At 43.2% G+C, this 11,389-nt stretch overlaps 1 protein-coding gene across 3 annotated transcripts in view; it reads right to left on the reverse strand.

Moving 5' to 3' along the window:
• Nucleotides 1-843: 843 nt before the first annotated feature.
• mapk1 (mitogen-activated protein kinase 1) overlaps nt 844-11,389 on the reverse strand; it is a 21,996-nt gene continuing 11,450 nt past the window's right edge. For 2 of the 3 annotated variants that reach the window (XM_027023161.3, XM_027023162.3), the window contains exons 2-9: nt 8,575-8,757; nt 7,166-7,355; nt 6,803-6,919; nt 5,899-6,013; nt 4,421-4,552; nt 4,044-4,153; nt 3,699-3,825; nt 844-3,493 (exon numbers count right to left, since the gene is read on the reverse strand). In XM_027023161.3, coding sequence (XP_026878962.1) covers nt 3,709-3,825; nt 4,044-4,153; nt 4,421-4,552; nt 5,899-6,013; nt 6,803-6,919; nt 7,166-7,355; nt 8,575-8,757 — 964 coding nt within the window. In that variant the 3' untranslated portion in view covers nt 844-3,493; nt 3,699-3,708. Of the gene's footprint in view, nt 3,494-3,638; nt 3,826-4,043; nt 4,154-4,420; nt 4,553-5,898; nt 6,014-6,802; nt 6,920-7,165; nt 7,356-8,574; nt 8,758-11,389 lie in introns of all 3 variants that reach the window. The other variant, XR_014123712.1, reaches the window with a different exon arrangement.

Consider the following 11,389-nt stretch of genomic DNA (forward strand, 5'->3'; position numbering starts at 1 on the left):
CTGGACCCTTCTGCGACTATTGACCCATATACTTAAGTGCTCAGTTCAGTCTTAACTCAGTATGCTGATTTTAACAATTATTTTGTTTGAGTGGTTACATTTGTTCCCCGGTATGGATTCCGCTTTTCAACAAATAACTCTTTTCGGACATTAGGCCTACTTAGTGATTTTTGTAGCGAATACATATTGAAAATAGTATTAACAATGGTGCTCTGCTAAACCAGAGAACCTACCGGAACGTATTTAGGCCTACTACATATTACCTTGTTATATGGCTTTTATAAACAGGAAGTGTACTTGCATATTGCCCTTCGTCAGTTTGTCAGATTTTTATTTTGAATATTTAGGGTAAGCGTTTGTATTTCCAGCCTCATGGTCAAACGCTGAGCGTTATTTAACGAACCTGAAAGGTCCTTGCCTCTCGGAGCCCAATCCTCTCGCTCGCCACTGTTGCGTCCAATCGTTAAGGACAACAGAATACTATGGCAACAGAGTTCATGGAGCCACAGCCTTAACAAAAAATTAGTTCAGGTAGATTTTATGAGGACATCTTGCTTTCTTATTGTCCTTCCTTAACACGTCTTCTTCTCTAACAACAGACGGTCCCTACAAATCACTAGGTCAAAATCAATGCTACCCGTAAGTAATTCATTGTAGTCAGTCCAGACATGGGGGGGGGGGGGGGTCGACATTAACTGACAAGAGGCAAAGTAGGATACAGTGTTTATTCTGGTGCGTCTAGGTTATATGATTTGGCAGATGCAAAAGTAATTATATATAGAGCTGTCCATCAGCAGCAAAGACCAACCTCTGAAATAATTACTACGTCTTCAAGGTGCAACATAGATTTCAAATGCTTTAATATTCAATTATAATATTTTCCCCAAATGATAAACCCCCTCCCCTTTAAAAAAAAAAACCCAAAAAACCCACAAGTGACGGGGGTGGGTGGGGTTGTTAAACCTGTAAGCAAAATTCACAACAAAAATGTTCGCATTGATTAGAATATTACTTACAGAGGAGTTTAATACATGGAAACATTTCATTAACAAGATTAATAACCACCAGAATTCTGACATTTCATTTTACATAAAAAAAAGGGAAGAAAAAAAAAAAAAAAAAAAAAAAAAAAAAAGTTGTGCACTAAAAAACCCAAAACTCAAGAAGGCAAAACAGGCAGGGTTAACTCGAGAGGCTGAAATTAAAAACTTTTTTTTTTTTTTTTTTTTTTTTACATTTAAACCTTCCTTAATTGAACCACAATTACAAAAAACAAAGCTGTGGCAAAGAGCACTTAAAATTACATAAACAGTTAAGATATATTTTTGTTGTTTTTATTGTACTTTTTTTAAATATATAAGTATTTAAGAATATACCGCAAATATCACAACTGATCCCCAACAAAACAAAGCTGCACATTAAACCGTTTATTCATGAGTAAAGGCACACAGATCAGACAGGCTGAACACAGACTTGGCTGAAGCTAATTTACAGGGATTTGCTGTTTTATTTATTTATTTTTCCCAGAAAAAGAAGAAACAAAACAACACAAAAAAAAAAAACCCAACCAAAAAACAAAATGGCCCATTCTCTGCTCAAATGCCCAACATCCTCTAAAGTACCAGACACTGCTGAACCATCACAGGATGGCACCATGCTGGAATCACACATGTATTACATGATTAGGCAACAGCAGTAAAAGGCCAGTGAACCACTGAGCATGTCAAGGGAGGAGTGCTTAGCTGAAGCCTGAGAAACTCGAGCATCATTTCTTCCCCATCACTTCCACTGTATCTAATCTTCTGCTGCAATCTGCCAGATTCTCATCCTCCATTTTGCAATAGTTAAGTGCTATTTTACTCTTTATTTGCATGTTGTTCCGTTTACAGCCAAAGCCTATTTAGACCTCAACTGTTTGTTGCCGTCTCTAGGCACAAGCATGCGATTCGCCCACAGCAGGTAGGAAAGCAAAGCTCTGTTTGGCGTTTAGTAAAATAGGAGGGGCATGTTTTTCTGGAGTGAATGCCTACATGGCTAGAGGCTGCCAGTCTCAAGCTTTGCTCTTCTAAAATCGAAACCGACATCATGATTCTTAGGGCTGAGTTTCTCTCATAGAAATCTAATCGCCAAAATAGCTTGCTGTGTGAGTAAAAAGAACCTAGCATGGAAAAACGCACACCCAAAATATACAAGTGGACTGAAAACAGAAATAAATCATAGCAAAAAAAGAAGAAAAGCAACACTACATAGGAAATGTAGGACCATGTAAAGTAGGATATAACAAAAACCTGAGAGTTCCTTTGCGGAATTCCCATAAGTGTGGCACTTCCTTTTCTTTGTATAGAAAGCTTTAACAGTCATGCAAGGACAGTCTTATTGACAAAAGGCAGGAGGGACAGGGAAGAGTTTGGAAGAAGGGAAAGCAAGAGTGTGAAATATACCAGAAAAGAAAAGGAGAGCACAGATGAGGAGGCACTGGATTTTTTAGGTCATTAAGTGTTTCAGTAATAATGTTTTGTGGCGAGAGATAGCCACACATTACCCTCAGAAAATTCTATACCCTCTCCCATCTGCTCCCCCCCCACCAGAAACGCTCAACTCAGAGCTCACATCCACTGGTAAACCCACCCCTCCCTGACCAACACCAGCTAAGGTAATGCCCTGCCTCAACCCCGCCGCATGGGCCAGCTTCTACCAACAATATGGACAAATATAGTACACATTTGTCCACGGTGTCAAAATGACCTCAAGAGGAGTCATTTCTTTGGCGCTTGAGCTCAAGAAATTTGTTTTCAACTGGACACCAATCTAGAACATGATCGAGGGGTTTGGGAGACTAACGTACTAATTTAATCCTTCTGAGAACTCAATGCTAGTCACTGCTGTACCTGTTATCTTTCCATAGCCTGGAGACAGCTAGAACCATGCATCATGCAGGAACCTGTTACATTACGCTAAACACAAGACTAATTGATTGGAGTAGGGGGAAAGGTATTTTAGTATTTAAGTATTCAAGAGGAACGTGGAAAAGTTCATTAAAAGCCTGTGAGTGGCACCGTGGCGGATCGAGAGTCGCACCCTGTGGATAAACGTGTGTCCACTGCATACGTGGGACAGCAGCAGAGGCCTGAGCCTCAGGGGCACTCAGAAAATGGCTTTACAGACGCTTGACAGAAAAAGGCAGATTTGTAAGAGTACGACTAACAAGAAGCTAGAATAGGAGGAGGAGAGCGTTTACACCGTCACAGACTGTTACTAAAGCTTAAGACAAAAGCATGACCAGCAGGGAGAGCTCATTGTGAGCGCCAACTCCACAAGCACCTGGCCAAGCCGCAGAAAGGAGGCACACACAGAGGTGGTTGTTTTGGATCGAAGAAACAAGGATTCTGGTGACTGTAGTTTTTGTCTTGGGTTCAGCAAGTAGAAATGGACGATGATGATGATGATGACTGAGAGGACAGAAGTGCCAGCACAATCAAATCCAGCGCAACACCTACAAAGACACATTATAAATGCTTTCATTACTGTAATTCATTTATTAAAGTTACCCACACCACAAAAAAAGTGCTGTAAAAGTTAAGGGGCAGTTTGGTAACATGATTCTTCTATTTACTTGAACTGTACTAGGTGTGTTGTACCTGGAATCAGTGTCCCTTAACTCCAATAGGTGTACTGCACCTGCAGTAGGTGTGCTGTACCTGCAGAAGGTTATGGTCTGTAGCCTGGTTGGAAGCGTGCCGTTTCTTCAAAGATGAGCTCCTTCAAAGTCTCTTTGGGCAAGTCATCCAGCTCCATATCGAACTTGAACGGAGCTTCTGCAACAGGCTGGTCAACAAACACCACACCCCCCAAACCGCCTTTAGATGATGCACTCATTCTCAAAACCAAGACCAACAGGCTAAAGACGCTGATGACTCCTGACAGACGTGATTAGTGCTGTGGCACGCTAAGACAAGTTAAGAGGATCCACGTCTCCAGGCTGCTTCTGCAGGCCAACAGCATTCTACCCCAGAGGAGCAGGTGTGGTCCCAGTCTAGACTCACCTCATCAGTGGGATCATAGTACTGCTCCAGGTATGGGTGAGCCAGGGCTTCCTCCACTTCAATCCTCTTATGGGGGTTAAAGGTCAACATCTTGTCCAGCAGGTCCAAGGCTACAGTCCGAACCACACAGAGGAAGAGTATTAGTGAAGAGCGAAAAATGCATTAACGTGAAATATCCAAGCGTTTGTTAGAAGAAAGCTACATGAAATAACACTGAATTCTATTTGAAAAAACAAATCATAAAACAGAACAAAAACTGTACCCTGTTCTACTATATAAATCTAAAAAATAAAAGAAATAAATAGTTATAATTTTTTAGTGATAAGAAAAAAAAAAAAGGGACAGCTTGTCCCAATATGAGGGAGGCGACCTCTGACCTTTAGGGTCAGCATTGGGGAAGAGGCGGTTCCAGGGCACTTTGCAGCGCAGTGGTAGGGACAGCAGGTAGTTCCTGGCTTTGATGTTAATGATGCAGTTTAGGTCTTCCTGAGAGGGAGAGCCAAGGATACCTGAGAGAGAGAGAGAAACACCTTGAGCATTTGAGGGTTAATGGCCTGGCTCAGGGGCCCAACAGTGGCAACTTGCCAGTGGTGTGGTTTGAACTGGCAACCTTCTGATTACCTTACCTTAACCACTGATCTACCACCGCCCCGACTTGCTAGTGAAAATTACAAATAAGCAAGGAATAGTCAAAGAAGGAACGAAACAGGGAAGGGTCGACATGTACCATTATTGCATCATGTGACATAAAATTAGCAAGTGCTTCTCCTTTCTGTTTCCTGCGCTTGCATAACTAAGAGAGCTCCACCCTTCGCAATGTGCTTGCCATAAGCACTGCAGACAAATTCACACACATGTTTTTTTCTTCTCCTTCAGAAAGGGTCATTAGAGTGATGGCACTACAATGGGCCATCTCACACTCAAGCCAAATAAGACTACGGGGGTGATTATCAACACGGAAACATCTGCTTCTTACAGTCATGGCCTGCATCGTGGCTCTGTGTGAACCAATCATCAAGTACATTAGATGGTGCTAGGGTCAGGCTGATCGAGCCCTTTTGTACTGAAAAAATACCATCACTCAACATAAGCTAAGCAGACAGAGACAGAGAGAGAGAGAGAAATACAAGCACACCCGTGCTTGCATGCACGTACAGTAACAACACACTCCAGGTGCCCTTGTAGGTGTAATTGGCACATGTGCAGTTGAAAAGCCAAGCTGTACAGGTCAGGTGCCCCACACAGGGGGTCTGGCCTACATGCCATGAGCAGCATCTCGGGCAGGAAAGCGCACAGTGACATGCTGATGAACCAGAAGGAAGAGGGGAGGAGCAGGTGAGCTGCCTGATGACTCAGCGCTTTTCAGCTGATAACTATCGGATGCTGATTTACCACTTCATGTGCCAGTCACACCAAGAGGCCTCTCGTTTCAGGCCCAAGGCAGAAATTCTCGGCTTTACGGCGATATTGTATTCCTTGCTTCCTTGCGGTAATTATTCAACTGAACAAGCAAAGACAATGTGGTTGGAACTACACGGTTTCACCCGAGGATAAACAGACTTAGTCATTAACATAATAAAGAACGTCATTTCGTGAAACCCATTACAACAATATTATGGCCTGTGTCAGACACAGTCACTCAGGAAGGTAAAATGGGAGTTCTAGCTGCTGTAGCAACAAGCTGGCTGTTTGGTCCAGTGGTCAGAGCACATGTTTATGCTTGCAGGACCTGGGTTCAAGACTGGATACAGTCATTTCCTTATATCCTAAATACTTTCAATTGAAAACTGGGTTGCAAGCTTACTATTTAACCATTACAAATCCATTTAATTCTTTCCAAGTCAGAACTACCCACCTAAAATGTGATTGAGTTGGTCCAGGTAGTGTTTCCCAGGAAAGATGGGTCTGTTTGATAACATCTCTGCCAAAATGCAGCCAACTGACCAGATGTCAATGGACTTGGTATAACCCTGCAAGAGAAAAGGATGTCTTTCAAAAGCCACAGTAGTGAATGTAGATGTTCTTTACCTCACATTTGTAAAAGAGATATAAAGAGGTTTTTGGGACAATAATAAACAAACAATCCCCACATACTTCTACATAATTCCACACAAACCTAAATGCTTCAGAATTTGAGTCCAAGCATTCAATGTTGCACCAACTTCAAATAACATCTTTGGCATCCATCTCGCATCCTTCACACTTATTCATGGAAAAAGTTTAAGACAAGACCCGATTTGACAGACCTGAGATCAGTGTGTACTTCACAGCTCTATCTAGGCCTGCCAAGTTCTCTCTCTGGGATTTAAACAAATTTGAAAGATAACTTTCAAGAAACTGATTTCCAGTTACTGTGCCAATCTTTCAGGTTTTGGTCTGCGTGCGCTTTGGATTGTGGCGCGTGTCAAGCGGTGAAGAAAAGCAACCCTTTCCCAAGTCACAGCTTCATCTGATCAGTGGATGACCAAACTTGCATGTACACAACTGGTGGTGGCCATGTTCCTGCAGTTCTGGTCCTGGACCACCTGGACGACCCATTTAAACTTTGCTGTTAAGCTCACAAACCAAGTGCCAAGGAGTGACCTCTGCTTGTTCTACTGCGTGCAGAGACCTCTAGGAAAATTCATGTCTCACAAACCTTTCAGAATTTGTTATAAAAGGTTTTTCCATCTGGACGAAGGAGGAAATTTACCATGTTAAAAACAATGTATTCAAAACCAAGATTTCTTGATATCATCTTCCCCAATAATGCATCTTGCCTTTGAGTTGAGCATGATCTCCGGTGCGCGGTACCAGCGTGTGGCTACATACTCTGTGAGGAACCCAGTGTGGTCGTGGTCTGGGTCAGCTACACGGGCGAGCCCAAAATCACAGATCTGCAAACAAAAGTGTAGGGCCATGGAATATGAAGTCCTGGGCAGTGCCAGTACTTCCGCATATCGTATTTCAAAATGGTGCAAGGCAGATCAATAAAGAGCACTGGGCTATCAGTTAAACCACATAAATCATTTGCAGGTGGCTCAGATCATCTCAGGTTGATGAGAAATAAAGGTTAAGGAGTGAGAAAGCTGAGCACTGTCCAGGAATGTAGACGCGTGCGCACATATGCGTGTCCTTTTTACCTTTAGGTCGCAAGTGGTGTTGAGCAGCAGGTTGGAGGGCTTCAAATCTCTGTGCAGGACGTTGGCTGAGTGGATGTACTTCAGCCCGCGCAGGATCTGATACAGGAAGTAGCAGATGTGGTCGTTGCTCAGGTGCTGCGTCTTCAGCAGCTTATACAGGTCGGTCTCCATCAGGTCCTGTACGATGTATCTACAGCGCAGTCAAGTCAAGGCAAGGCCATGTTGCGTTCGCTTTTACAGTAGATTCTGGTGTAAATCTGTTTCTGCTTCTGGACAGGCAGGCAGGCAGGCAGGAACAGGACTAGGCCATTTGATGCGTTACAGTTACCATGATTAATTATGTAAAAATATGATTTTTGGAGCATCTCTCAGGTGTTGGCAGTACATTCAGAACTGAAAGAGCTCTGTGTTTCATAAAAACTAGAGTTTTGGACTGATTAGAGTCTGCAAACAATAACCAGTGATGTAAAATAAGGACTCATAGTAACAAGGAGCTGATTAGATGATGGCTCATTATGTCTTGATTTAGTTAACCGTTTAAAAAATAAAGTTTCAACCTGTACTTTCTTTCACCATTTTAAAACAAAAGCTGTTGCATTCTTTTCTTAGGTTTGGTTTTTAGCACTGCTGTTTGCAAGGGAATTATATCTGATCAAACTAGTTAGCCAACATCATGAGTTATGAAAACGCGTCAAAACTAAGGTTTTGATCAAATTCTAGATGATGGAGAAATAAATAAATAAAAAGAAAAAGAAAAAAAGTCAGAGAGAGAGAGAGAGAGAACACTGCCCACCCGGCATGGTCAAGAATGTGCTTTCAAGCCACTTTAACGGCATGCAACGATGCGCGATCCAACCCTTTTCAGCTGCCCGCCCACATTCAGCAGGCATGCTTCACCCCCCCAGAGGAGCAGGGGGAGGGTCTGGCACTGTCTGCCCGAGCTGCAACATCCTGAACACGAAACTCAACACACAGAAGGCAGGGAACAGCAAAGGCACACGCTCTTCCCCAGAAGACCCTCCACGCTGTCAGCAGCTTCTGCGCTAAAATTAACTCTTTACTATGGCGTGCGCTGCCTACACAGCCAATACACTGCGGAGAAGAGGAAAACAAAAAATGCCAGAAGTGCGTTACGGAGGCCGGTCAAAATGGCAGAGGACGGCCGCAGGCCGATAGCTCTGGCTTCCTTTGATTGACAGAGGAATGTAAATCGGGGGGGGGTGGAGTAAAGCATTGAATCCAGTGTCTGCAGTGGCGCACTCACTGATATTAGAGACCGATGTGGTTTAATCAAACTTGAAAGGCACAACCAGCCAAAAACCAGGAGACAAGTCTGTGCGTGTGCGTGCGTGTGTGAGAATGCGCGCAGACGTCCTTAGCGGAGCCCAGTCGGCACACGGGAAGGATACACGTCTTTCATCTGGTCGATGGATGGGGTGCGGATGATGTCGTTGATGCCAATGATGTTCTCATGTTTGAAGCGGAGAAGGATCTTGATCTCGCGGAGTGTGCGCTGGCAGTAGGTCTGGTGCTCAAACGGGCTGATCTTCTTGATGGCTACTCGCACTTTGTTGTCCCGGTCGTACGCCGAACTGAGAAGAGCAGAGAACACATGCAGTGCATCCTGGTTATGCAGGGAATCTGTGTTTTACAGAGTAGGAGGACAACATTGTTATTTACAACCTGAACAGGTTTATTTACTAATGGGTTGAATTCCGGTGTGAAGGATTAAAGATAATTAAATATGGCTTATAACACCTGGCAATCGGTGTTCGCATTGTAAACTTCTCAACAACAGGCGGGAGGGCAGAACAGGAAACTGGGGAACTCTGGACAGGTCGAAACTGAAAATCCAGAGTTAAGTAAGCAAGCGGCCGTTGCCGGCTGCTCCGACAGCATGGGCCACGGGTGAAGGAGAAGACTATGGTGGGTAGCGCTCAGTCGGGGGGGGCCGCACAACAGGCCTCACTGCCTGCCTTTCTCCGTCTCTCTCAGTCAAAAGACTGGTCTGGGTTGCCATGGCGATTCTGTTCTAGTAAACTAGAACAGAAGTACGTATACACCCAGTCGCAGCCAACCTTCAGTTCCTGCTTCTCTTTAACCCCCCCCCTTCTCTTTTCTGCCCCTCCCTCCTGCCCCTCACCCTCTCAGAACCGCCCCCCCACTCATGCCCCGGCGACGGACCAGCGATGTTGTCTGAGAGTCAGGCAATGCGCTCAGCAACCTGTTTACTCAAACCACAATCTCAAAGTCTCCTTCAACAGCAAACCGCTTGTGCAACTTTTTGGCTGTCGCTGAACTTTCTTAAAGTTTGTTCACCAAAGCTGTGATGTTACCAGCCAACAGTGTTTGGGGCCAAACGCAACCAGGCACTTCATAAGAATACGTCACCTCCAGATGATGGCAAATAAAGTAAAGTAAATAAATAATGCATATTCACTACAGGTTATGAGGTCAGAAGAGTCGCATGACCTTCTGACGAGACACCTGAAGCATCTTCCCTCCTCGCTGTATTACATCATGCTGCCATTACAAATCACATTTAGTTTCATGTTTAAAAAAGGCAACGTTCATCATGTACTACTGATTGCATTCTTGGTTTGCATGTGAGTGACTAAACTGTAATAAACAGCTCGCGATACATGCGATGGCTTTATGGCTCATAACACGCAAGTCCAAAAGAGCCAGATCTTTGTTTTCGGTAGAAAAATCTCTCATTTTACTACCATAACACACAGGAATTTTACACATTTGAATACTACACAATGCACCTCAGTAGTTATCAGTCTGTTTACGTGCTTCTCTGTCCCTTAACTGGCCCATGAGAGGTGTCTAGGAGGGAATGCCTTCCAAGGATTTCAGCTGTTATTCATATGGATATATGCACACATCCTATGACTATTGATTTTACAAGGCTACAGAATTACTAGACGTTTATACAGTGTGCGCGACATTACTCAAAACATGGCCACACCCTTGACGCGGGAGACTTCACCCAGTTTACACACCATGCTTCCTTAAACAGATAATACAATTATTATCTACTCTGTCTTCTATAAAAAATGTGACTCTGTACCCAGGTTGTGTGATATGAAGAAAATGGTTATACTGTGATATGCCTCGGGTGATTACTAAAAATGTGAGAGATGTCTAAAAATAGACCTATTTTTACCGAAATTATTGTGTATTATTTTTACAGATTCTTTTTTGTGTGTTATTTTTACCAAAATTATTGATTGATGTGATTGGTCAAAAGCTCCAGAGAACACAAGCACAAGATGGTGCTTGGCGTTTTTTTATTGTTCTGTTTTGCTACAGATGAGGGCCGTACAATATATCCCTTGTCAATCGATATCTCAATACTGACATCCTAGATTCTGATATCACAATGGGCAGTTATTTTAGCACATTTGTTATCATGTACTACGACATCCTGACCAATCCCAGATGCTCCATTTCCATCGTCACAGACTCATTACATTGTTCAAAAAACTTCTGCTTCATTAAACACTTAGCACTGTTATTTTACATTTAAAATCACATAGCTGCCCCTTGACCCTTTACCTACTGAGTTTTTAAAATACATGTTCAGCTTACCAGCAGATGTCTTCAGTCACTACAGCATGGACATTACCTGCATAGGCTGGAAACAGCTGTCTAGGATCGTGTTGAAGAAATTAAATCTCGGCCAGTCCGTAAACCAATTATAAGCCAAGTTTCTAAAACCTCACATTTCTTACTTCAAAGCATCAGGCATTATTTTGCAGTGCTCGATTCTCTACTACGTAGGCCTAATCTTTGCATTGGGTGCTTCCATCGGTATACAGACAACATGCAGCTGTAATCCATCCATAGTAACGTTACCTCCATCCATGTGTATGCTTGTGTCAACCACACTTGATTACTACAATGTTCGCTCTTTTGACCTGCCCAAGAGTTTAATTTCAAATGTACAGTGATCTAATGCTCCTAGACTCCTCAGGCACAGCAGATTGAGGAATCACATTACACCGGCCCTTAAAGCCCTACACTGCTTATCTGTTCCTTCTACAATTTCATTATTCATTTTTAATAGGTCTTATGGGTCCTGCCCTTCTCTGCTTAAGCACATTATAGACATTCCAGCTAGATCGCGCAAACCGCAGTCTGCTCGGCCTTTCTAAACTTGAAGCAGAGGAGTGTTTACATACTCTGTACCCAAGCATAGTAACTCCTTGATAACTT

This window comes from Electrophorus electricus, chromosome 5 (assembly GCF_041902795.1).
Source record: "Electrophorus electricus isolate QZ-2024a chromosome 5, ASM4190279v1, whole genome shotgun sequence".
Classification (NCBI taxonomy): domain Eukaryota; kingdom Metazoa; phylum Chordata; class Actinopteri; order Gymnotiformes; family Gymnotidae; genus Electrophorus; species Electrophorus electricus.